Genomic DNA, 26,542 nt, shown 5'->3' on the forward strand with positions numbered 1-26,542 from the left:
ACATCCATCAGCCTGCCTGGTTATTCAAATCACAGCAGCTGTCTGAGGATGCGGGTGGGGACAGGCACTGGTGTAGGGTGACAGGGGAAAGGTAAAAGTGAAGATCTGAGCTGTGCTCCCTCAGGCAGGAGGCTCCATTGCTCTGGTCATTGGATTTCCAAAGATGCCATGGCTTAGGGCATTACAACGATGGCTTGTCAGCTGTCCAGTTCCTAGGGAGTGCTCGGGACTCCTCCCATCTCTAGTGTTGCCAGGATCTTAGGAGCTGCATTCTGTAGGCTGTTCTAGATCAGTCCTTTTCTGATGTCTGAGCTAGGAGCTCTGAATTGTGAACACTATCCCTAGCTCCCTTCTCTGGTTTATCTAAGAATCTACAAACTTAGTTCCATATTTTTTTAATCGGGGGGGGGGGGTCTGGTTTGAGACAGGGTCTCTCTGTGTAGCCTTGGCTGTCCTGGCCTTGCTTTGTAGACCAGGCTGGCCTCGAACTCAGTGACCTGCCTGCCTCTGCCTCCCGAGTGCTGGGATTAAAGGTGTGCACCACCACCGACAATCTTAGTTCCATACTTCTAGGCAGAGTTTACTTAGTTCAGCACTGAAAATGAGCACACAGGGCCAAGAGGGAGACAGCAGGGACACCCAGAGTGGTCAGCCATGAAGAATGGAGTGACCCAAGCTGGAAACAGAGAGAGGGGAACTCTTGGAACCAAAAGAAGGTTCTAATCCGGTATAGAGGCTGGAGTGGGCAGGGTTTGTCATCGGGCTTGCACACCTAGTGCCTTTACCGCTGGAGCCATCTCCCGCACTCCCTGGCTTTCACTAGAGCACCTCACGTAGCCCAAGCTGACCTTCAGTAGCCGGGATGAAAGGAAATCCCTGATCCCAGGCAAAGGTTATAGCCATTACGGGGGTCTCCTGGCAAGAAAAGGGACATTTCCTTTTTTTTTTTTTTAATTATGAGGTGGGGCCATAGGTAATGGCACATGAGGACAGATTGGTGTGCTGGCTGGTTTTATATATCAAGTTGGTGCAAGCCAGAGTCGTTGGGAAGAGGGAACTCACCGGATCGGTCAGTGGGCAAGCCTCTGGTGAAATCTCTTGGTTAATGTGGAAGGGCCCAGACCCCTGGGTGGTGCTACCCCTGGGTTGGTGTCCCTGGGTTCTATAACAAAGCAGGCCAAAGCCAGGCTAACCCCACCCCTCACCCCCGATTCTTAGATAAACCAGAGAACGCCTTTAACCTCAGCAGTCGGGAGGCAGAGGCCGGCGGATTGCTGTGAGTTCGAGACCAGCCTGGTCTACAAAGTGAGTCTAGGACAGCCAGGGCTACACAGAGAGACCCTGTCTCAAAACAGAAAAGCAGACAAAAGCCAGCCGGTGAGCAGCACTCTCTGTGGCCTCTGCATCAGCCCCAGTCTCCTCCTTCCTGCCCTGATTCTGTTGGCCGGCGGACTGTGATGGGGAAGTAAAGGAACCCAAGTGGTCATGGTAGTTGTTTGGTTAGATGTTTGTTTGGTTTTTCGGGACAGGGTCTCTCTGTGTAGCCCTGGCTGTCCTGGACTTGCTTTGTAGACCAGGCTGGCCTGGAACTCACAGAGATCCGCCTGCCTCTGCTTCCCGAGTGCTGGGATTAAAGGCGTGCACCACCATGCCCAGTTTAGGTTTTGTTTTTTAAAAATCACATCAATAGAAACCCTAAGATGTGAGGGTTCAAGGGGCTGAACTCAGGTTACCAGGTTTGTGTGGCTAATGCCTCTACCCTCTGAGCTATCTCACCCCCCCCCCCCCCAACTCCTTTTAAAATGGAAGAGGGCCTTATGTATCTCAAGCTGGCTTCTACTTGCTATGTAGCCAAAGATGGTCTTGAACTTGTGATCCTCCTGCCTCTACCTCTCAAGTGCTGGGGTTGCAAGCATGCACTAGCAAAGCCATCCTACGTGGTGCTAGGGCTGGTGTGCGCTAGGCCAGCACCCTGTTTACACCCTCATCCTGGGAAGGATTTCTTTGCATTTCCTGTGTTATGGTTTGAGTGTGAAGTGTCTCTTCGCAAGGCGTATGTGCTAAGGAGTTGGTCTCACTGGCTGGCGAATCCAGTTGAGAGCTGATTAGCTCATGAGAGTTCCAGGCTCACCAATGGGTTGATCCATTGATGGATTCATAATCTGATGGCGTCCCTGAGACAGTACACACTGCAAGGTGAGGCCCAGCCGGTGGAAATGGGGTGCTGAATGTACCTAAGGGGAGGTGGGTCCTAGAGAGATGGCTCAGTTGTTGGGAGCACTAACTACTCTTCCAAAGGACTCAGGTTCAATTCCAGTATCCACATGGCAGCTCACAACTGTCTTGTAACTCCATCCCAAGGGATCTGATACTCTCATACCAATGTGCATTTAAAAAAGCATTCCTTGTACCTAGACTTCATTACCAGGTGAGCCACCATCCCTACCACTGCGTCTGGCACCACGAAGCCCTGCTCTGCCTGAGGCCCAGGGCAGCGCGGCTGGAAGCCACAAGCCTAAACAAACCTGTTCTCTCAATGCTTTCTTGCTGTGACTAACGAGGTGGGGGACAAGGGAAAAAGCTTGCTCCTCATGCGTGCTGGACTCTGACACCTTATCTAAGTAGGACCTGAGTCAAAGTCACCCCTCAAGGAGCCTTTGAAGATGAATTCTGTGCATGCATGTGTTCATGGTGCAGGTGCCTGCGGAGGCCAGAGGCATGGGAGGCCAGGGAGCTGGAGTTACGGGTGGTTCTGCACTGCACAATGTGGGCGTTGAGAACAAAACTTGGGTCTTTTGGAAGAGTAGTTTGTGCTCTTAACTGTGAAGGCAACTCTTCAGCTTTTTTTGTTTTGTTTTTAAAGATGTATTATTATGAGCCGGGCGGTGGTGGCGCACACCTTTAATCCCAGCACTCGGGAGGCAGAGGCAGGTGGATCGCTGTGAGTTCGAGGCCAGCCTGGTCTACAAAGTGAGTCCAGGACAGCCAGGGCTACACAGAGAAACCTTGTCTCGAAAAACAAAAACAAAAACAAACAAACAAACAAAAACCAAAAAAATTATGTACTCAATGCTCTGCCTGCATGTGCACCTGCAGGCCAGAAGAGGGCGCCAGATCTCACTATAGATGGCTGTGAGCCACCATGTGGTTGCTGGGAATTGAACTCAGGACCTCTGGAAGAGCAGCCGGTGCTCTTAACCTCTGAGCTGTCTCTCCAGCCCGGCTTTCTTTTTTTTTCTTTCTTCTTTCTCTTTTTCTCTAGACAAGGTTTCTCTGTGTAGCCTTGACTCTCCTGTAGATGAGGTTGGCCTTGAACTCAAAAGAGCTCCGCCTGCCTCTGCCTCCCGAGTGCTCAGAAGCAGAACACAGGTGTCCCACCCACACCCAGCTTCCCTGTTTGGCAAATGTGAGATGTCACCCTGTTATGATGTGTTGAGCTGCACAGAGCACACGCTCAGGGTGAGGGCAGCCAAGCTTAACCAGTCAGGGCCGGGCAGGCTCTGCGCTGCAGCTGATCGCTGAGCAACGGGCTGAAGTGGCTCTCACTGACTGGACTTTATACCAGCCTGACGGTGGCCTGGCTGCAGGTTGGCGTCTCAGTACAACAAAGTCTGCCATCGGGGGAGCCAAGCGTGGCGACGAGGCACAGAAAGGCATGGTGGCAAAGGACGGGCTGACACAGGATGGGGGAGAGCTATTTTCGTCTCAGGTACCCCACGTCCTCTCCATGCTAAGAGAGTCAAGCTGTTGTGCAGGAAGATCTTCAGGTCTCATAAGGGAGGATTTGGCTTTGTTTTGGGAGACAGGCTTCTTTTTTGTAGCCCTGGCTATTCTGTAGACCAGGCTGGCCTCCAACCCACAGTGATCCTCCTGCCTCTGCCTCCGGAGCACTGGGATTTAAGGCGTGCGCCACCACTGGCAGCTGTTACCATCTGAACCTGAGCTTCTGTGACTGCCCACACGGGTACCTTCTTTCCTAAGAGTGGATGGGGTGAGGCTGGGCATGCCGGCCTGTGCTTTAGGAGACACAACTTGGGACAGTGTGTGTGTGTGGTCATGAGACTGACTGGCCGCCATAGGAACACACTGTGTCTGCATGCCTACTCCTGAGGGAGCTGGTGGCTCATGGAATGAGCTGACGTAAGTCCTCCTCCTGGCGAAGGCATCCCAGGCCCAGCTATTGGGTGGCTTGGGTCGTTGCCAGTTCTTCGGTGATGTCTGTCTCCCAAGTCCTGTTCCACCAGTGACAACAACCTGGACCCTGCAGGATCTGCTGCCAGCCAATAGTGTATGTACTGGGGACAGTCAGCCCGGTGAGCACAGGCACTCGTGGGTTTGTAAGCACTCACAGGGTCAAGGCTAGCTCCCTCTGGAGTCCAGCTGCGCTCCAACAAGCACAGAGCACACAGGACCCTGCACAGCTCAGTCGGCTAGCGACGGGCCACACGGGCAGCCAGGCTATGCTTGTTCCCTGTCAGGAGGCCACAGAGCAGGACCTGGAGCTAAGCCGAGTCTCCAGACTGGTCCATCCCCGCAGGGGCCGCCATCCTCTGTGCAGCCAGGTGCCTTGCAGACAGGACAAGTGGTAAACAACTGTCAGTTTATTTGTTTACAAATCTGTCTCCAGAGCAGCAGGGCTTTGGGAGAGGGGCTGTGCTCTAGTCCCCTCTCGCCTTCCTCCTCACAGCCTGCACCAGCAGTTCTGAGTAGTGTTCCAGCAGGGCCTGCAGGTTTGGGCTGGCCAGGGGACAAAGTGTAGGTGGGGACCGAGGATCCGGGCTAGGCAGTGTCTGGGGTGGGGCCGAGTTAGCCGCAGCCATGCAGTTGCTGGCTTCCAGCTGGCTGCGGATCCAGTGGAAGGTGGAGGCCAGCTCAGCCTGTGCCTGCTGTGGCTCGCCACCTGGCTGGCTGCTGGAGGCTAGCTGTAAGGGATGGCGAGCTTGTCAGGGGACACCCCGGTAGTGGCAGGGAGCCCTGGCCTCCTCCCGCCCTGCCCCAGACTCCTTAGCTTACCATGCGGTAAAGGTCAAGGGCTTCTTGGAAGGCAGTCCGCAGCCTGTGCACCACTGATCCCACACTGCCCAGCTCAGGGAGCGCTGGGGGCAGGGCCTCTGCTGGTCGCCCGGGCTCCCCAGCGTGTACCGGGCTGCCCAGGAGCACACGTGCCACATCTGAAGGGAGAGAGGAGCCTTTGACTTTCTGGACGGCCTGAGAGAGGCCAGTATGTGTCGGCCTGGACCATTCACTCCAGTCCTCGAGGCTCCCCCCACCCCCCACAGGGCTCTGGGGGCCACAGCCTTCTCCTTCTAGCCTTTGGTTACGTCTTAACCCTGAAGCTGCACTGCTGACCCTTCCCTTATTGTAACTTGTGTCATCCTGTGAGACACTGGACAGGTGGCTTTGTGTCTGGCCATCTCCCTCGTGAGGAGTCAACTCCCTGGCGTCTTGTTTGCCACTGCGGCGTCTCATGTGCCCAGGGCCTAGCACTAAGCCCAACAACTATGTGACTGGGTGAGCAGCTCAGTCCTTGTGACCAGGCTGAGTGTCCCTCTTGGCGGCTGGGCTAGGGCTCCCGCCACACCCGAGCGTACACTCACCAGGGGTGGGTTCCCGCGGGGCAGCGTTGCTCCCAGGCATCCTCCTAGACCTGCTCTCTACAAGCTGGAGGTCGCTGGGGTGGGCAGGAGGGGTCAGGGGCCCAGAGGCCGAGGCCTTTGGGAGAAACACAGAGCGGTGGAGTCTCAGGGTGCTCACATCTACAGGGCTTGGTGCTGGGCAGCTGGCTGCCGTGACCGACACACCAGGCTGCACATCCACAGGCTCCTGGGACCACACTCGTGCCATGGGTGGCTCCAGTGGGGGTGGAGTGAGGAGCTGGTCACAGACACTTGATAAGGTCAGTCTCAGGTTGGCCCGGGCCTCGTGGTTGCCCCAGGAAGGCAGGGCAGGCTCTTGTCCTTCGATACTGGAAGGGTGTGTCCCTGTGGTGGGGAAGGCCTGGAGTTGCTGGCCTGGGGAAGCCAGCTCTCCCAAGGACAAGGGCTTATGAAGTGCCCTGGAGAGCTCATCTGTCACAGGATCCTCACTGTCCCCAAGGAAGATGCTGCGTGGTATCCTGGCATGTGAGCTGGTCGTGGTTTCCATGTAAGAACACGTAGTCGGGGTGCAGACGCTCTGGTCCAGGCCTGCAGTGGCTACACATGTGGATGCTGGAGACTTCCGGTCTGTGGGTGGCACGGAGGAAGAGACACGGGCCGCCAGGCCTGTGAGGGAAGGGTTCACTTGCACACCGCAGAGCCCCACCCTAGAAGGGCTTCCAGGTCTCAAGGGAACCTCCCTGGCTCAGCTGGACACCTAGGGCTGTTCCTCTGGGGTTGAGGACACTTACTTGGTAGACCCAAGGCCTCTGGAACATCCTCAGCCTTCTGCCCAGAGAGGACCTGCAAGCACCGATCTGTGGTAAGGACAAGGCCTCCAGGCTGGCTGCCCTGTGTCCTCAGAGCGACCCCACAATACTCACTTTGGTCCCATCTGAGGACATGTAGCCAGTACCTGCTCTCCGGGGCCCTGCCCTGGGCCGGCTGCCCCCTTGGCCTGTAGGCTTGACCTCTGGAGACTTCATAAGGTGCAGGGGCAGCCGGGGAGGGACCCTGGGGAGGAAGCCAGGTGAGACAGACATGCTCACGCAGCCTCGCCCTGGGGTAGCCAAGGGGATGGGGCAAGAGGGAGGGGAGTGCGGGACCTGGCTTCTACCTGGAGGGGGGTGAGGGCCTGGCTTCTACCTGGAGGGGGTGAGCGCCTGGCTTCTACCTGGGGGGAGGGGGTGAGGGCCTGGCTTCTACCTGGGGGGAGGGGGGTGAGGGCCTGGCTTCTACCTGGGGGGGGGGGGGGGGGCCTGGCTTCTACCTATAGGGGGGTGAGGGCCTGGCTTCTACCTGGAGGGGGGGTGAGGGGCCTGGCTTCTACCTGGAGGGGGGGTGAGGGGCCTGGCTTCTACCTGGAGGGCTTCTGGAGGCGGGAGAGGAACTGCGTGGAGATGCTTAGCCGGGGACTGAAGAAATAGTCATCAGCTTCTGAGATCTTTATGTCTCCCAGGGATCCGTCAAAGACCTCTGGAAAGACACCCAAGGGCCGTCAGGCCTGCCAAGATCCCAGATGCCCCAGGTGTGAAGCGAGAGACGGGGCATCTGGCTGCCCATCCACACTGTGCCTGGCACTGGACACACACACACGCACACACACACACACACAATCTAGGTGAAGGTCAGGTCCTACCTTCAGTAGGGGCATCTGTGAGGGTCTCAAAATGGTGGCGGAGGAACTTCTCCTGCTCAGGGGTCTGGGGTAGGGAGCCACTGGCCAGCCCTGCCACTTCAGGCTGGGACAGCTCTTCTGTGCTCGGGAGCTCTGCATGGGAGGCGGGCAGAGAGTGGAGTTGTCAGCACTGTGAGTCATGGCAGACACCACCTGACAGTGGAAAAATCTCCTGCCACACACCTGGCTACCCCCAGCCTAAGGAGGACATGCAGGGCTCCCCCTGAGGACGCCGAGGCCGGGGGCTCACGGCAGCCCACCTATCCGGGCTTCCCCCGAGGATGCCGAGGCCAGGGCTCACGGCAGCCCACCTATCCGGGCTTCCCCCGAGGATGCCGAGGCCAGGGCTCACGGCAGCCCACCTGGCTCACCTGGCTCACAGGGCACCGTCACGGGGAGGCGAGGACTGGCGTCAGTCAGTGGAGAGGAGAACCCGGCACCGGCAAAGCTGCACTCCAATTCAGCCTCTGACTCCCCAGAGTCTGAAGGAGTAGAGTAGGGGTCAGGAGCCTGTCCTAGGGGAGACAGGGTGCACCGCTCAGCTGCTGTGGTCTTTGTTCCCCCACCTGGAGGATGGGGGTGATACACACTGCCCCACACTTTTATGGACCAGCAAAGGTCCACACCGAGCAGCGGCAGAGCTGGGTGCTCAGTTAGTGGCTCAGCGCCCTTAAGCAATGGCAGAAAACATGTCTTCAGTGGCATTGTTGGAGGACTGGGTCAAGGCCACTAAACCAGCGCCCAGAAGGGGCCATCACGGACCACAGGGTGCCTGCTTGGCCCACACTCACCCTCAGGTGGGCTCTGCTCCTTTGAACTGGCGGAGGACACCCTGAGATACGAGTCGCCTTGCTGGTCTTCGGGTCCCGCCTCTGCCTCTTCCTCGTAGTGCTTGCTGCTGCACCGTCAGGGGGTTAACACCTGCCCTCGCCCAGAACCTGCCGCCCACACCTGCTGCTGGAGCACACCTCAGCCTCTGCTGCCGCCGCCAACCCGGGACCAAGGCAACGGAGGCTGCAGTGCAGTCGGCCTGGCCTCCACTCACCCATGCCCACTCCCACAGGCCACTGGGAGAAGAGCGATTTTTGCAGGTTGTGCCTATCACAATGGCTCCCCTCGGGGGATAGGACATTCACCTGTGCCTCCCTGCGACGGGCACTTCTGCCTCCGGGGAGCGTCCTCTGCTCCCTTCTCTTGTTTCAGTGGATTCCCTCTCTAGAGGCAGGAAGGAGGGATGCCCTCGGCTGTTCTCCTGGGGACTCTCTGGCTGAAGTGAGAAGCAGCCATTCTGAGGGGCCAGGCTCACCAGGCCCTTGAATGCTAACAGCAACGACAGCATGATCCGCAGCCCCTGGCAGCCAGGGCAGTGGGACGCGCACCACCCCACCAGACTTCGCAGTCTGCTTACAGGACAGTCAGGAATACGCAAAGCCCTGGCTGGGCAGGCATGGCGGGCGGGCAGGGTGGCGCACACATTGCACCCAGCTCTCTGGAGGCAGAGGTGGATGGTCTGCGTTCCAGCCCAGCCTGGCTTAAAATGCCACCACCAACAAAAACAGGCGAACCAGTTCACGGAGAGGTGAGAGCACAGGCTCCCTCAGGTCGGGTGGGTGGGGGTCACCTGAGACGTTCCAGGAGGTACAAAACGCTGTGTGTGAGGAAGGTGGCAAGTACCTCTGAGTCGCGCAGGTAGCTCCCCAAGCCGCCTCCCTGAGCCGCGTGTCCTTTAGCGTGTGAACACTGTAACACAGTAAGTAGGAAAAGCGCATGTTACAGCAGGACACTGGCTGCCAGAAAACAGGAGCGAGAGCTGAGCCCTCTGGGGCAGGGAGCACAATATGACCATTTTTGGTCGTAAAAAGCTAAGACAGAGGGCTAGAGAGATGGCTCAGAGGTTAAGAGCACTGTCTGCTCTCCCAGAGGTCCTGAGTTCAATTCCCGGCAACCACATGGTGGTTCACAACCATCTATAGTGAGATCTGGCGCCCTCTTCTGGTGTGCAAGCACACATGCAGGCAAAACACTGTATATATAGCAAATAAATCAATCCTAAAGACAAAGAAGCAACCAAGACAGAGGCAAGCCTCTTAACCCAGGTCGCAGAGGCAGGGAGGGGCTCAACCAGGCTCTACCCACTAGAGACCTCACTCCCCACTGAGAAGAAAAGCCGGTTGGTTCTGGGCCAGGCTGTACCTCACTCAGCAGGCCCGCCAGGCTCTGCGGCTCCTCTGCGTCCAGGGCAGAGTCATCTGGAGTCTCTGGCTTCCTGGGTGTGAAGGAGGAGTCCAGCGCTCGGGCATCCAGGATGGTCTTGAGGGGCTCCTGCTCAGCCCGCTCTGCCCAGCGGCCGTGCGGCCGGTAGCTGCGCGTGGCATGGAAAGCGGGGCTGTCGGCCACGTCGTCCCCTAGCTTGAGAAGGGGAGACAGTCAGGCAGCAGCCATGCCTTCACTGCGTCCAACAAGACCAACAGCTTCTGCCCTCTTCTGGCTTTATGCCCCTGTGAGAAACGGGGCACACCCACCCTGAACCAGTCTGTCTTCCTCCCTCACTCTTCTCTTTCTCTCCCCCTCCTTTCTCTCAGATGAGGCCTTACCTGCCAGTCTCTCTGACCCAGCTCTCAAGAGCTGCCATGGCAGGTGTAGGCCACCAGGAAGCTCAGAACCTCTTACACACTTTGGTGTCTCAGAGTGACTATGTCAGGGACTCTTTCCCTGCTCCCTGAAGCCGCAATAACTCTTTGCAGTTCCTTAGCCCCCGACAGCAGCAGCGGCATTCCCCTCCCGCCCCGTCCACTTCACTTGTATTCCACTAACAAATCGTTAGCTCTGCCACTCAAAACACGCCGAACACTGCGCCATTCCTACCCCACAACTGGGCCTCCTACCAGAGCTATTGCTGGAGAGGGGTGCCGTGTGGCTGCTGTTAAGTGCAGTTTCTAACGTCCAGCTGTGAGACAGCTGGCTGGGCACTTCACTTCTCTGGGCCCCAAATTTCTTGCCTATGAAATAGGGATAGGAAAAGCCCCTACTTCAGTGAAGTGGGCTTTTTTGTTTGTTTGTTTGCCATCTCTTCCCCCACCAACCCCCAAGACAGGTCTCTCTGTGTAGCCCTGGCTGTCCCGGAACTCCTTTTGAACATCAGGCTGATCCTGAACTCAGAGATCCACCTGCTTCTGCCTCCTAAGTGCTAGGATTAAAGGTGAGCACCACCATTGCCTGGCTGATTTTATTTTTTAATACTCAATAATTTTATTATGTTTTACAATGTAAAATATAACTTTTCCAGGAAATTTAAATATGAAACAACCCAACAATAGAATATAGTAGCTAATTATTTCCATATGAGAGACGAGTCAGTGAGCGACCACAGAGGGCTTAGAATGGAGTTAGCATGTGGGAAGTCTGCTGCTTATCACTGTAACCGTAACGTGACAAGAAGCTGGGGCCTGGGCGAGCAGGGCCGTGGCTGCCCCTCGGGCCTGGACCTTAGCTACGGCTTTGGCGCTGAAGTAAACTCATGAGCCTTCTGTTTTGCTTTCTGTAGTACTGAGGATTACATCTAAGGCCCACTGAGTTCTAACGCCAACCTTACGGCTTTCTTGGTGCTTGTCACTTACTATTTTGTTTTTGAGACAGGGCCTCATGCTCTCACGTATCCCTGGCTGGCCTGGAACTTGCTATGTAGCAGAGGATGGCCGAATCCTGTCTTTACCTCAGGCGCTGGCACTACAGATGTGCATCACCACACCTGGCTTCTGTGCTGAGGAGCAAGCCTAGTGCTCCCTGCGTGCTAACCAGCACCAACAGGAGTCTCACACAGCCCGTCCCCCTGCCACCTCCCGAGTGCTGGCTGTGCTCACCCGACCTGTCGTACTTTGGGTCTAGGTTTTACTAAGTTGCCCCAGATGGTCTTTTCCTCACTCGCTCCGCCGCGCACTCAGGCCTTGACCCTGTGCTCTTCCGGCCTCAGCCTCCTGGGCAGCTGGGACTGTGAGCCTGGACGAGCAGCTCCAGCCAGAGGTCAGCGTCTGCTCCCAGCTCCTAGTGCCCCCTCAGCCACGTCACAACCATTCCTTCTGCTTCTGCTTCAACACTACCACGGCATCTTTTCTTCCCTCGCATCCAACTGCATGGCCCCACCTTTGAAATCCCTCGAGTCCACCTACTTCCTTCTCCCGCCGGGTGCAGCCCTCAGCGTCAGCCTCGCTTCTGGACCTCCTAGCTGCCTGTCCCTTGGCCTATTTCCTGTCACTACATTCTCAGGCTCCAAGAGACTAACCCAGATGCTACCTGGCACTGAACTGATATCCGGGGTAGTCTTCATGTCCCTTCCCGGTGGCCCTGGCTCCCGAGCACACGTCAGCTCCTGTGTGACACGGGTTACTGCTCACTGCCGCTCCTCTCCCCTGCCCGTCACAGGTGAGCAGGCCTGGAAGGAGGCCATCTTGGCCCTGACCCACCTCCAACAGCCAGAACGGCGGCAGGCATGGGGCAGATGGTTGTGTGAACCAAGAGCTGCCTCAGCTCAGACTGAAAGGACGATGGGGTTTGCCAAGGAGAGGAGACATGGAAAGAAGACGGACTTCCTGAAGGGAGAGAGCACAGGGAGGGGAGGGCTCCTCCTGTGCTGCCCGCTAAGGCTCCCGTTCTCCCAGTAGACTCACCAGCCGTTTAGCCCAGAGTGGCAGCTTGCCGTTGGTCAGCAGGCACTGAGGACCTGCAGACATAAACACACAGGAGGCAAGGTCAAGCAACCCCAGAGGTGGACGGATCGCGCAGCTGGGTGTTCCCCAAAGAGCGGCACAGGAACCCACAGGGCCAAGAAGCTCACCCCACTAGCTGTAAACTTCATAACTGAGTTAGGCAATGAGGCACACTGTTTAACTCATCAGACTGACCAAGTCTAGCTGTTGGGGTGCAGGGGTGCTGAGTGTAGTCTCAGCATTCAGGAAGCTGCGGCAGAAGCAAGAGCTCCAGGCTAATCCAGGCTACAAAGTGACAGCCTGTTTCAAAAGACCAAAACCCAGGCCACGGGGCAGGGCTCCTGCTGAGGCTCGGCTGTAGAGTGTTGGTGCGGCCTGTGCCCAGAGCTCCATCCCCAGCTTGGCTGGGGTGGGACAAGCACCCCATTTTGGTTACAACATCCAACTGAATTTGGAGCACTCTAGGGGGTTCCCCTTTAAAACCACAAATGTGCTAATGTCAGGACCCAGTGTGTCGGTTCAGGAAAAATACTCTTAATTATGACGATAATTAAAAAAAAAAAAAAAAAAAGTCAGGCCGGGCATGGTGGCGCACATCTTTACTCTCAGCACTCGGGAGGCAGAGGCAGGCGGATCTCTGTGAGCTCGAGGCCGGCCTGGTCTACAGAACAAACACACACACACACACACACACACACACACACACCTTGAAAAACAGAACAAAATGACTAGAAAAAACCTAAGTGCCTGCTTGCACGGGGAACAGCTATACTGGGACGGTGTTTAAATAGGGGCGTTACCATTTGTAGGAGTCAGATCTGAGCACAGACAGGGCGGGCTATTCCAGCTGAGAATGCATGTAAATCCAGATGTGGGTCCTGCTTAGTGCCATAGGTAGACTGGGTCTTCTGTAGGTCATCGTTACGTAGTAATTTTGGTTCTGAATCTTACATTAAATTATTTGAGTATATACAGACCTGAATTTTAAAATCTGTACATACATTATTTTGATGTATTAAGATTGATAATATTGCTGATTTAAATTTTATTTATGCACATACTTAAAAGGACAGAAATGTCCGGGAAAGTAATTGTTAAATAATGATATGTAACTTTTTAACTTTTTAAATAAATAACAAGATTTAAAAAAAAAAAAAAAAAAAAAAAAGAAATAGGGGCTTTACACCACTCCTCCCACACAGTCAGGTAAGTCATCTGTGAGAGGAGAAGACAGGCTACAGTACGCCGAGACTTACAGACAGCACAGGACGCAGTGCGCTGCGATGCACCCTGAACATTAGTGTTCAGGGACAGGGCTGTGCAGTGGTCGGCACACAGCAGCAGGCTGGGCGAGGGAGAGAACAGGACAAGTTGCACCTGCTTTTCCCAGCTGCATGCTGCTCCCTCACTGTTTCCAGCCTCTCACAGCAGGCACAGCGCCAGTGAGAGCCACGGGAAGCCTGCAGTGACTTCTGAGGAAAACCTTCCTCTTTATGCATCTGTGTGGGGGCCGAGACTGAACCCAGGATCTCACACAGCTCAGGCAAAGGCTCGCCCAGGGACCACTCCTGTGGAGGAACGTCTTGACTGGATGTAACAGCTGTCAATAAAGCGCTGTTTAGCTAATCAGCTGCACCAATGTAAAACCCAGGCACAGGATGCCCAGGCATGCATGAACTCTAAAATGGGAGTTTATATAAAGTTTAAAAGGAGGAAGCGTCCACCCCAATGGAGAGAAGGGTGAGACAAAAACACCTTCAATAAATGTAAAAACCCAGGTACAAGATGCCTAGGCGATGCATAAGTTTATCTAAGGCTGAATGCCTCTTCTTTTGCTCAGGGCACCCGGCTTGTCTCTAAAACAAGCTACATTTTCTCAGGAGACAGGTAGCGGCCTAGCCTACCCATCAGGCGCCACGGAGCCTAGGGAAGGAGGTTTAGAGCTATACAGTCTTGTTTTGATTTCAACTAAATAATGATTGCATGTTCTTTGGTAATGGTAATACGATACTTCCTCTGTGAAAGAGGCCAAAATAAAACAGCCTGGATGAGAGGGAAACTGCTGACTTAAGTCAGTCTATACATGAATTCAAACCACAGAACCAGCCTCGGTTGTTCTGTGCGTCCTGCACGCATCATGCATTTAATGTTTTAGAACTGTATAGTGCTTGTGAGAAAGTATATAATTTCAGAACAAAAGCACGAGACACTGATGCTGGGTCAGGCCCGACAGGATGCATCGTCCCGCACGCTGAGACGCTGACGCCCTGCCTTCCTCATGTTCCAGCTACAAGTGCTTCCGTTGCTGTTGTCACCAGGACACAAAACTCCCAGGACAGCTTGGCAGAAAGCTCCTAATCCCAACTGGTCCAGCATTTCAGACCGCCCCACACAGCACTGTTATTAAGCCTGAATTTCTCAACATTTACAGACTGGACCACAAGCTATCTCTAGCTTATTTAATGATTTTCCCAGTTTTATTTGGGCCCCTACATAGGTATTATTCACCCCAAATCAGCCTGAAGAAGCCTTAAAAAGAACGCTGCCCCATTCCCTTAAAGGGGGTTGGATAAGGTTTTGGGCCGTGGATGTTTATTTTCATTGGGAATCGACTGTGTTATTATTGGCCTTATTCAGAGAGAGAACAAGGTTGGACTCAGGAATTTTTCTCTGAGAATATAGAAATATAAAGGAATGATGGGACAAAAGGTAGATTGAATTTACTCTTCAATTTAAGACCTTAATTGTTACTCACAAAGCTATTTTTAATTCATTGGTATAGAATATTAGATACTGATGTAAAGTAAGTTTATTTTTAATTCACTGTACTATATTGTCACGAGAATATACATCCTAGGCTCAACACATAGATAAGGTAAAATATTTAGATAAGGTCTTTAAAAAACCTCAGAGACCTACAGAATACAGCATTTAAAGAATTTTTTATTGTTTTGAGGATTCTTTGAAAACGAGACAGGTTGACTCCTGGCAACCCCTAGCCTGCCTCAGAGAAGGTCATGAGCATTGAGGAACCTCCTTATGGAGATGGCCTCAGGTGTGGCAAGCCAGCCACTGGGCTGTCCTTGTTTTCTGCCACAGACAGAATTCTGCCCGAAATGGGCAAGCTTCGATGCAGGTGGAGTTGACGGCCAAACCCTGCCAAGACAGGGTAGGCAAGTCCTCAGTAGTCCCTGCCTCACTAATATGTCTGTCAGATAAATTGGGCCAGAAGGTTGAAGACCATGCTCTAACATGCTGGAAAGTTTTGAGTGACTGTTCAGGCTGTTTAGCCAATCAGCTGGGCAGAAGGACAGGAAGTGGAAGGCGGAACTTCCTGGAGAGGGGGCGGAGGGAAGAACTGGCAGTTGAGAGGGAGAGAGGAGGGTTAACAGTAGACAGGAGGAGGAGGAAGAAGCGTCCGGTCAGACTGGCAAGTGCTTGAGATATCTGTATGTGACGAGGCTTACAGTAGCTTTAGTTTAAGAGTAGATTCGCATCAGTTTAGATCCTGCCTGCATTCCCGACTCAGCCAGTTACTGGCTTCCTAGGCCAAACCGATACAATTTATTGTAACAACTTCCTCAGCCCTTTTCTGTGCCACAGGGAGGCCCTCACCAAGCCCAAGACGCCTTGAGCTCACTCTGTAAAGCAGGCTGGGCTGCAGCATAGGCAGGCTAGGAGCGTCCTTGGAGGACTTTCTAGAACTATCTTTCAGGCTAATCCTGATGCCTGGAACTGGAGCAGCCACCTTGCAACCACGAGGGCAGCTGCAGGGGTGCAGGCACACCCTGGGAAACCCTCTGGGGAAACTCCCTGAGTCCCCGACTACTTTCCACCTTGGCCAGGCACTTAAGCGGAGCTGGACCGACTCTGCTATGGGCCAGCTTGCGGCAGAGTATTAGGATGGAGCGCTCTTTTCTCTGTAGAGTTTGTAAGATGACAGCTGAGAGGCGTCTTCTCCCCTCCAAAAGGGACGGCCTGCCTGTGCACAAGTGCAATGCAAAGAAAAGCAGAGCCAGAGGGCAGAGGAAAAGATCTTCCTTTTCTTTTTGGTTTTGAGATATGGTCTTACTATGTAGCTCAGCTGGCCTGGAACTTGCAATCTGTCTCCTTCATCCCGCTAAGTGGGTTATAGGTGCGAGCACCATGTGGAACTCAGGACAGCTTCTCCCTCCCTCCCTTCCTTCCTTTTGGAGACAAAGATTCTATGTAGTGCAGGCTGTCCTAGAACTTGCTATATAAAGCATGCTGGCCTTCAACTCACAGACATCTTTCTGCTTTTGGGATTAAAGGCACACACCCTCACCGACCCACCTAATATCCTTTTTTTCTTTTTAAGTCTCATGCCAACCAGGCTAACTCAGCTCACTACTCACTACGTAGCTAAATGCTGGGGTGACAGGCATGTGCACACTCAGTGGGAATTATCTTTCTTTCTTTTTCTTTTCTTTTTTTCAGACAGAGTTTCTCTTGCAGTCCTGGCCTTTGTAGACCAGGCTGGCCTCGAACTCAGAGATCCACCAGCCTCTGCCTCCCAAGTGCTGGGATTAAAGGCATGCGCCACCACACCCAGCAAAAGTATCTTTCATCTGACTACCTGGACCTAGCAGAGCTTGAAACTAGTATTCTTGATTTTTCAATTACATCAACCAAAACATTTTCTGGTTAGCTCAACTATTACACTAATAGTTTTGACCCAAGGCCATGGGCCCCCGCCCCCCAACTCACCTGGGTCCAGGTTCCCTTTGGGTGGTGTCTTCAGCAGCTCCTCTGGGTCACATTCCTCTTCCATCTCATCTTCCGTCTGCTCTCCGGGGCTCAGGGAGCGAACCTCGCTGGGCGTGGATGCATATTTCTCTTGGCTTCGGGAAGGAAACAGGAGACAAACATAGGTGAATGGGGTGAGACGGAGACTTGTCTAGAGCTGGGTCTACCCAAAGCTTCAGCCATGGATCTCTGTAGCCTCAAAACCATGCACCGGGGGAGCCCGTTCCCTTGGTCCTCAGCCTGCCACATCTCCAACGCCACCTCAGGCCCCGTCAGTCCTCACAGGCACTGGGAGCCACATGGAGGCCACAGCAAAGCCTCTACGGCAAGAGGTAGACAGGGACAGACCCAGAGCAGAGCAGAGCAGAAAGCGCTGGACGTCCCTGCTAACCCTGAGTATTCCCCAACATCTGCACTCTCAAGTCAGAACTTGAGCAGGCATTGTGGCTCACACCTAAAATCTCAGCCCCTGGGCGCTGAGGCAGGAGGACCACCTTGAGTCCAAGGCCAGCCCGGGCTAGATGGCAGGACTGTATCAACAATCACTATAGTTCACTCCAAAATAATTTGAGAGGCCTAACGACTAAGGAAACGTGCTCTGGGGGCTCAGGTAAGTGAGGCAGCAGCTGTGTGCGGAAGGGTAAATGATGCTCGGTGTCACCCCAGCCCCTGCCGGTCCCCTCCGAGCACCCTCTCCACTGCTCACTATAAGCATGAGGCCTCTGCACTTTAATGTTCCACCAGGCTAAGACTACAGGGAGGCTCCCGCCCCGCCCCGCCCCGCGGCTGGCAGCACCTGGGCGAGCTGCTCCACTTCGGGCCCCGGGGTGGCAGTGGCTCGTGGTGCTTCATCTCCAGCAAGTGCTGCTTCATGCTGCTGGTGATCTCGGGGCCCAGGTGCCAGATGAACACACAGCTGTCAGGACCAGGCACAAAGTGGAGGGAAGTGTGGGTGGCCGCCGCTGCCGTGTCTAAGTATGAGGTCCCCTACATCACATGGCCAAGACCCCACCCCCTCCCCAGATGCCCTGTCAGCTTAGCTCCAGGGCTTAGGACCCTGGCTCAAGGTCCAGGCATCCCAGCAAACTAGGGCTGTTTTGGGGCCCCAAGACTAAAGAAAAAAGCCGGGCGTGGTGGCACACGCCTGTAATCCCAGCACTCGGGAGGCAGAGGCAGGTGGATCGCTGTGAGTTCGAGGCCAGACTGGTCTACAAAGTGAATCCAGGACAGCCAGGGCTACACAGAGAAACCCTGTCTCAAAAAACCAAAAAAAAAAAAAAAAAAAGGAGAAAAAGACTAAAGAAAAATGGCTTTGGGCAGAACTGTAGGAAATCAAAGGGAGAAACAAGAGACCTCCCCAGGGCCAATCAACCCCAGAGGGCAGGGTACTATGTCTCCTTTACAGAGCAAACCGAGGCTGGGAGACGGGGAAGGACCTGCTCAACGCCACGAACAACAGATCTGGGGTGGAACTCAGGGCTGGATGTTACAGGCTGAAAGCATGGCATGCTGGGGCCCTCGGGTGCACGCCCCCCACCTGTCTCCAGGGCAGCCCCCCCACACCTGTCTCACCTGTCTCCCGACACTGTGATCAAGTGGCGGCAGTCATAGGTGAACTTCATGCCAGTGACGATTTCTGCAAGCAGAGGAGGCAGCCATCCTTACTCTGGGTCAGGCTGTGGAAGGTGGCGCGGGCAGGCACCTTCCTGCATGGTAGGAAACACCTACCTGAGTGGCCAAACATCTTGGCAACACACTCGCCCGAGTAAAAGTCAATTACCGAGATGCTTTTGTCGGAGCAGCTTGTGGCCAGGAAGGTGCCTGAGGGGTCCACGTGGACCTGAGGGAGAGTCACATGGCACCTCAGGCTGCCTGCTTTACCCCGTCAGGAGGCAGGTGCCCCACAGCTCAGCCCGGCTGGCCACCCGTCTTATGCTGGGCACTTGGCGCGGGACCAGCTGGGGCACCCTGGGGATACGCCCTGGCAGGGCAGGAATTCCTGCGACTCCTTTGCAGGCAAGGGGCAGAAATGACGGTGGCCAGGCCCTGGGCTAAGTGCGGACTCAGCTCTTTGCACAACCCTAGGACGGAAGCTGCTCTCACCAGCTTTTGACTGATGATGAAACAGGCTCAGAGAGCGGCCCAGGGCTGGTCAGGCAGCCTGAGGCACAGCTGGGATCCCTTCTGGGAGCCTGCACTCAGAGCAACTGCCCTGGGCCAGAGTACCTGAGAAGTGTCCCTGTCCTGTATCTCTCTGCTCCTTTCAGCCATGCCCTGCTGGCACCAAGCTAGAGCCCACGAGGCAGACAGAGGACCCTCCGTCCACTCAAGCACCCTCGACTAGTCAGCCTGAGAGGGTGCTATTCAGTATGACCATTTTACTAAGAACATGGCTCTGGTGCTGGAGAGGTGGCTCAGAGGTTAAGAGCACTGGCTGCTCTCCCAGAGGTCCTGAGTTCAATTCCCAGCAACCACATGGTGGCTCACAGCCATCTATAGTGAGATCTGGCGCCCTCTTCTGGCCTGCAGGTGTGCATGCAGGCAGAACATTGTACATATAATAAATAAATCTTAAAAAGAACACATCAGGGCTCTGAGGAGGGGGGGCTCTGTGGGGTGTGCACGAGGTCTCTCACCTTCAGCAGGAAGCCTTCGTCGCCCTGGGAACCCTTGTAGCACTTCTTCTGCTTCCCACTCACTGTGTTGTAGACCCTGGGGAATCAGGGATGGCGTGTGGGTGTGTGGGAGCAAAAGACCCTGCCTTGTCCTCCTGGCCATGCCTGGCTGTGAGCCCCACCTCAGCTGAGGCTCGGAGGCACGGAGGGCTGAGCCCCAGGTAGATCCCAGGCCAATGCTGACAGCCCCGACTCTCCTCCAGGCCTCCCTTCATCTCGGCCCTGACCGCCACGCTGCTGGCTGCTCCCTCTGTGCACCGTGAGCTTCATGGAGGCGGCCGGGCTACCCTGGCCACTGCTGTGCCAGCAGCATTCTCCAGCCCAGAAAGGAGCTCACGTAAGTCAGGTAAATGAGCCTGTGACTTCTCGGTCCCCAAAGGCCCATGCACTGCCTATGATGGGAGCACCCACAGCCCATGCACTGCCTATGATGGGAGCACCCACAGCCCATGTACTGCCTATGATGGGAGCACCCACAGCCCATGTACTGCCTATGATGGGAGCACCCACAGCCCATGCACTGCCTATGATGGGAGCACCCACAGCCCATGCACTGCCTATGATGGGAGCACCCACAGCCCATGTACTGCCTATGATGGGAGCACCCACAGCCCATGTACTGCCTATGATGGGAGCACCCACAGCCCATGTACTGCCTATGATGGGAGCACCCACAGCCCATGTACTGCCTATGATGGGAGCACCCACAGCCCATGTACTGCCTATGATGGGAGCACCCACAGCCCATGTACTGCCTATGATGGGAGCACCCACAGCCCATGCACTGCCTATGATGGGAGCACCCACAGCCCATGTACTGCCTATGATGGGAGCACCCACAGCCATGTACTGCCTATGATGGGAGCACCCACAGCCCATGTACTGCCTATGATGGGAGCACCCACAGCCCATGCACTGCCTATGATGGGAGCACCCACAGCCCATGTACTGCCTATGATGGGAGCACCCACAGCCCATGCACTGCCTATGATGGGAGCACCCACAGCCCACGTACTGCCTATGATGGGAGCACCCACAGCCCACGTACTGCCTATGATGGGAGCACCCACAGCCCACGTACTGCCTATGATGGGAGCACCCACAGCCCACGTACTGCCTATGATGGGAGCACCCACAGCCCATGTACTGCCTATGATGGGAGCACCCACAGCCCATGTACTGCCTATGATGGGAGCACCCACAGCCCATGTACTGCCTATGATGGGAGCACCCACAGCCCATGTACTGCCTATGATGGGAGCACCCATAGCCCATGTACTGCCTATGATGGGAGCACCCAGTCTCCAGCTGACACTCTGTTGCCCTTGAGGTCAGGTCAGGTCCTCTTGCAGCCTCTCCTCGGCCACAGAGAGCGGCTGTGACCTTGCAGCGCTTCCCCCGCAGCTGGAAGACAACTTTGCATTATAGCTACTTTTACCAGAGCCTCACCTGCGACGCTGAGCCCCTCTGGAAACCTACTTTGTCTCACGGACCTGAAGGGCCTCCTGCTCGCTCCGTTCGGACTCCATTGTGCTGCCCATAGACCACTGCCCTGACTCTCCGAATATCCCAGCTCTGGCCCTTTAAGAGTCCCGTCGTGCTGAGTGTAGGGCTGTTCCCTAATATTTTGGCAAATGAAGGTCGACTCCCCCCCCCGGGACCCCTGCCATATCACACCCTTGGCGGCTCTAATGCCCCCCCCACGGCTGCTGTGGCTCTCCTAATGCAGCTCTTGTGCAGGTGCCTCGGCTCAGCTTCCTTCCTGAGACCCTGCTGCTACAGCCGTCACGAGGCCGCTCCACCAGCTCCACCAGCCTCACCAGCCTCACCAGCTTTTCAGGGACCAGATGAACGGAGAGAAAAAGCAGGCAGCCAGGGAGAAGACAGTGAGCAGGCCAGACAGACCTGACTGGCCCAGGAAACACACAGGAACGCCTCCCTCACCTTACGTTGCGGTCCTGGCAGGCCACTGCCACATACTTCTGTGTGAGGTCAATGTCCATGTCATACAGGGTGGTCTTCTCTGCCACGTGGTGGGTGCGGACAAAGTGCAGCCCGTCCGACGCCTGGCAGGGCAGGCAAGACCGTCAGAGGGCACTCTGCCAGGCCTCGGACCTTAGGCCCCCAGGAGGCCGCCCCACTCACCTGCTGGGCACTGCGGAAGTAGATGCTCTTGTCAGCTCCGCAGCTGATCATCTGCACATCCCTGGTGCCTGGAGGAGGAAGTGGCAGGGGCTGCATGGGGCTGCCCGACGCCACTCAGGAGGGAAATGTGAGCTGGAGAGTCCCACTTTAGGGCAAGCACCCACCCGACTCTGCTAGGGCCGGAAAAGCTCCTCACAGAGGGAGGCAGGTCTGGGCAGAGCACGGGATGCGGGACAGCACTCTGTAATCTGCCACTTTGGAGGCTGAGGCAAGCTTGGCTCTAGGAGAGCCTGTCACAGAGACCAAACACAACTCAGGGCAGGGCTGAAGCTCAGTGGTACAGCCCTGGCTTAGTGCGCTCAAGGTCCCAGCACCGCAGGACGACACAGAACAGCAACAGCCAAGAGCCACGTGTGTGACGTGAGCCTGTGAGGCCATGTGTCTGAGGTGGCTCGAGCGGGCGGGCTCAAGAGCCTTGCTACGTACACAGCTGAGGATGGGCTTAACTGCTCCCCCGTGTGCACGGACTGGGATCACTGGTCCATGCTACCACTGGGATACACTCCACAGAAGGTTAAAGGCTGCACCAATCTCCTCCCTCGGTCACTTCCCACCTTCTTTCAACACATATTAGCTCACTGTACACAGGGCATGTACATGTGCATGAGGAGGTCAGAGGACAACTCACAGGCGTCAGGTCTCCTCCCACCATGTGGGCTCCCGGGATTGAACTCAGGCTTGGTGGCAAGCACCTCTCCCCAGCTGAGCCTCTTCTCTGCCCCTTCCACCTGACTTTTTGAGACAGGCCTTTCATTCATTAAGGTGGAGCTCACCAATGGGCTAGAGACCCCCTAGAATCCCCACGGCTCTACCTCTCCACGCTGGGACTACAGTGGCTCTCTCTGTGGGGCTCGGGATCAGAGCTCAGGTCGCCGTGCTTACAGGACAGCGTTTGCTTCTGAGGCTTCTGGGACATTATATCTGCACAGGTGTGGCTGAGGAGGGCTGGCCCACCCTGAAGGTGGACAAGTCCCAGCATGCACCTCTCTGTGTTCCTGACGGTGGCCACTGCCTCCTAGTCCTGCAGTCATGCCTTCCTGCCAAGAACTGGATCGTCTCCTACACTCTGAGCCAAAATCAACCCTCCTCAAGCTGCTTTAGCCAGGCATCTTTTCAAGGCGAGGAGAGCAGGCTGCCAGGCTGGTCCTGAGCACCTGAGTCAAGCGATCCTCTCGCCCCGGTCTCAGGCGCAGCTGCAGCTACAGGCATGTGCCACTGCACTGGCCCTTCACCTATTTATGTGGCTGTGTGTTTGCCTGCATGGCTGTGTATCCATGCGTGCTTGGTGCTTGCAGAGGTCAGGTCACAGGGGGTGCTGGATGCCCTGGGCCATGTGTGTGATGCGTGCCTGTGAGGTGGGAAGCCGAGGATGGTAAGCCACCATGCAGATGCCGAGAGCCAAACCTCAGTCATTGGCGAATCAGCCAGGGCTACACAGTGAGCCCATCTCAAAAAAACAAAAAAACAAAAAAACCAAACTCCCAACTTCTGAGCCACTCTCCTGCCACGCCTCCTATCCACTTTTAGTTTGGTTTTTGAGACAGTTTCTCTCTATGTAGCCTTGGATGTCCTGGAACTCCCTTTACAGACTTTGAACTCAGAGATCCACCTGCCTCTGCCTCCCAAGTACTGGGATTAAAGGCGTGCGCCACCCCCCCCACCCCCAGCTGCCACCATTAGCTTAAAAAATAACTATTGACATTACTTTTCATAAATCAATGAACCCCAAAGCCCAGTCTTTAGATCCACTTCTTTCTCTGCAGCCTGTGGTTATTTGCAAAGAGGACACCTGCTCAGGTCCAGCAGGGGGGGGGCAAGGGGGGAGGAGGAGCTTACCACTTGCTGAAGTCAGCAGGTGGGGGAGGAGCTTACCAGCAAACTTGATGGCTGTGATGGAGGAGGAGTGGTCATCCAAGGTCTGTTCCAGGTTGTAGTTCTTTTCCACATTTAACACGTGGATGAGCCGGTCCCGACTGGCTGAAGCCAGCAAAGACACTCCTGCAAGTGGAGAGCACAAACCTGGGTTGCTAAAGGGTTCCTGGGCACTTATGCCTCCCAGAGAAGCAGGTAGAGCGAGATGGCCAGTCCTTGGGGGAGGCCTGTGGTGCCAGAGCTGTACCTAAACCAAGAATGGGCCGTGTCCTAGGCTCTGGGTGATCTGCAGATTGTGGCGAGTGTGCACCACACTTCTCTGTAGCAGACACGTCAGCCCACCACAGCACTCCTGCTGAGCCCTCCTCTGCGGGGTGCCACGGAAGCTCAGGCACTCTTAGCCTCCCGTAAAGCCATGCCCCAGCTGAGGCTAGCAGGCCTTGCCGCCCACCCTCAGCCAGTCCTGTCACTGGGCACTCCCCCTCAGAGGCCTGGGGACAGACCACACTTGCTCTGGGCACCTAGAACTGAGCTCTGACAACACAGCTCAGGGAAGAAATGAGAGCCTGCTGGGCAGAAGATGCGGAGGATGGTACAGACAACCATCACTTGCCACATCGGCCTACTGGCTAGTGCAGTGGTATATGAATCACGGACTGGACACGTGGTCACCAGCTCGCAGTCCTGCACGGGGAGGCAGTGGAACCTCTAAGAGGTAGGGCCTTGCTGGAGGAAGTTTATCAGTCACTGCAGACCAGTTTTGAGGGTTTGTAGCCTCATCTCACTTCCTGCTCTCTCTGCTTCCTGCATGTATGGCCGCACGAGACCCAGGCCGTCTTCAATGATACGCTTGTCCTTCTCACTCACACACCTTCAGCTTGGGCCTGAGGCTCAGGGAGCAGCAGGAACCTTTAGCTGCCTTGCTTTGTGGGGTCTCAGCCAGCACGGCCCAGAGCCTCACAACTCCGCCTCACGCTGAAGACCCACGCCGCGCTGTGCGCTCACCTGTCTCAGGCTTGGAGTACTCCAGGCACAGCACCTCAGCATCGTGGGCCTCCACCTTCATCAGCTCATCCAGGAAGTGCAGCTCGTGGATCCTAGGAGACACACACCGCCCACTGGACCCTGCCCACGCCCACAGCCCATGGCCACGGCCCGGCTCTAGGCCAGCACTGCAATCTCATCGTGCCATAGTCTGAGGCGCCCAACCACACCTGCCCATCCAGAACACGCTGATAAAGGGGACAGTGTAGAGCCAAGGAGACCACGGGTATGAACCTCCTGTAGCTCAGAAGCCAAAACACAAGCCCAGGGACCCAGGACAGTCCCTGTCGCAAGGGCACTTCTGCAGAGCTAACATGCTGGTGTCTGATGGGGAGGACAAAGGGCCATAGACTATGGATTTACCTTTCCCTTTTTGGTTTTTCAAGAAAGGTTTTTTCTGCATAGCCCTGGCTGGCCTGGAACTCACCATGTAGACCAGGCTGGCCTTGAACTCAGTGATCTGCCTGCCTCTGCCTTCGAAATGTTGGGATTAAAGGCATGAGCCACTAAGCCTATCTCACCCTTTTGTTTGTTTTTTTTTTATAACCCCCGAGAAAGGGTCTCTGTGTAGCCTTGGCTGTCCTGGACTTGCAGACCAGGCTGCCCTCAAACTCACTGATAGCCACCTGACTTTGCCCGAGTGCTGGGAGTAGAGCTGGGCACCACCGCGCCTGGCTTCCTCCCTCATTCTTTTTTTGTTGTTTTTTGTTACGCCTCAATTAAAAAAAAATTTATTATGTATACAGCGCTCTGCCTGCATGTACACCTGCAGGCCAGAAGAGGGCGCCAGGTCACATTATATAGATGGTTGTGAGCCACCATGTGGTTGCTGGGAATTGAACTCAGGACCTCTGGGAGAGCAGCCAGCGCTCTTAACCTCTGAGCCGTCTCTCCAGCCCCATCATCCCTCATTCTTATACAGTTCCCTAGATAGTACTTACACTTGCCACTACAGCTCATGTCTGATGTGAGAGCTGTAGTTCCGCCTTTTCTGATCTCTCTGGTCTTAACTAACCCATGTATAAAAGAGAGCTAGCCCAGGCACAGTGGCGCATGCCTTTAGTCCCAGCACGCAGCAAACCAGAGGCAGGTGAGTATCTTGAGCTCAAGGTCAGCCTAGTCTACACAGAAAGTTCCAGAACATCCAGGGCTAGACAGAGAAACTGTCTTGAAAAACCAGAAATATTAAAAAAGTAAAAAGGTTTTATTTTTTGAAGAGGAAGCTATGTACACCTAAGTGACTACTGTTAGCAGAAATTGAGGTTCAGTGCCCAGACCCATTTCTCAGTTGAGGGGTCACTGTAGGACACGCTCATGCGGTCAGTCCTTTGCTGTCCCACTCACACGCGTGAGCCCTTCTCTGTGTCATTTGGTCACTTGGTGACACTGGATGCAGCGATGGCAGATGCTGCTGCGTCCTTGCCCGTCTCCGATACAAGCAGCGACTCTGCTGAATCACCTGCTTGTTCAGCCCGCAGCAGCGTGTACACGTGGGTGTTCCAGCCTATGGAGAAGCTTCCGCCTGCACCACTGACACTGCTGCAGCGTAGTGTCCACTCCCGGCCAGCGGGAGCCTCTCTGCACTGGCCTCTGCGCTTGGAAGCAACTCTAGCAGTCGTGGTAGCACCTTGCTGGTGGGCGCCAAGATGCTCTAGCCTCGACTTGTACATTCCTTGGCCCGGGCCTGCACAGGCCCCTTTTGGGAAAACCTTGTTTATTTTCTCAGTGGGAATTGCCACGGATATTTTGTTGTTTACTTTTCGCTTTCACTTTTCACTGCTGAGGTGGACCCAGAGCTTTATTCATACGGTGAAGTTCCCTACCGCTGCGCCATGTGCCCAGCCTAACACTAAATCATTGAGGGCGTGAGGTGACTTCTCGTTGTCCAAGGCACAGGACACTAAAGAGCGAGAATGTCCTGTTACTCCTGTGGTTTCCCCACATCACGCACACCAGAGCTGA

General features: G+C 55.2%; 1 protein-coding gene across 1 annotated transcript in view; it reads right to left on the reverse strand.

The window, feature by feature from the left end:
- Positions 1-4,654: 4,654 nt before the first annotated feature.
- Positions 4,655-26,542, reverse strand: part of Wdr62 (WD repeat domain 62) — a 40,961-nt gene continuing 19,073 nt past the window's right edge. The window contains exons 12-32 of the mRNA XM_051162779.1: positions 24,542-24,633; positions 23,537-23,662; positions 21,605-21,672; positions 21,404-21,525; positions 19,421-19,496; positions 18,513-18,624; positions 18,357-18,420; positions 17,581-17,700; positions 16,746-16,879; positions 11,979-12,031; positions 9,508-9,723; positions 8,451-8,527; positions 8,106-8,209; positions 7,677-7,796; positions 7,276-7,407; positions 6,998-7,112; positions 6,521-6,650; positions 6,383-6,440; positions 5,598-6,281; positions 5,014-5,171; positions 4,655-4,922 (exon numbers count right to left, since the gene is read on the reverse strand). Of these exons, the coding sequence (XP_051018736.1) occupies positions 4,659-4,922; positions 5,014-5,171; positions 5,598-6,281; positions 6,383-6,440; positions 6,521-6,650; positions 6,998-7,112; positions 7,276-7,407; positions 7,677-7,796; positions 8,106-8,209; positions 8,451-8,527; positions 9,508-9,723; positions 11,979-12,031; positions 16,746-16,879; positions 17,581-17,700; positions 18,357-18,420; positions 18,513-18,624; positions 19,421-19,496; positions 21,404-21,525; positions 21,605-21,672; positions 23,537-23,662; positions 24,542-24,633 (3,025 nt within the window). The 3' untranslated portion in view covers positions 4,655-4,658. The remainder of the gene's footprint in view (positions 4,923-5,013; positions 5,172-5,597; positions 6,282-6,382; positions 6,441-6,520; positions 6,651-6,997; positions 7,113-7,275; positions 7,408-7,676; positions 7,797-8,105; positions 8,210-8,450; positions 8,528-9,507; positions 9,724-11,978; positions 12,032-16,745; positions 16,880-17,580; positions 17,701-18,356; positions 18,421-18,512; positions 18,625-19,420; positions 19,497-21,403; positions 21,526-21,604; positions 21,673-23,536; positions 23,663-24,541; positions 24,634-26,542) is intronic.

Source organism: Acomys russatus, chromosome 19, assembly GCF_903995435.1.
Source record: "Acomys russatus chromosome 19, mAcoRus1.1, whole genome shotgun sequence".
NCBI lineage: Eukaryota > Metazoa > Chordata > Mammalia > Rodentia > Muridae > Acomys > Acomys russatus.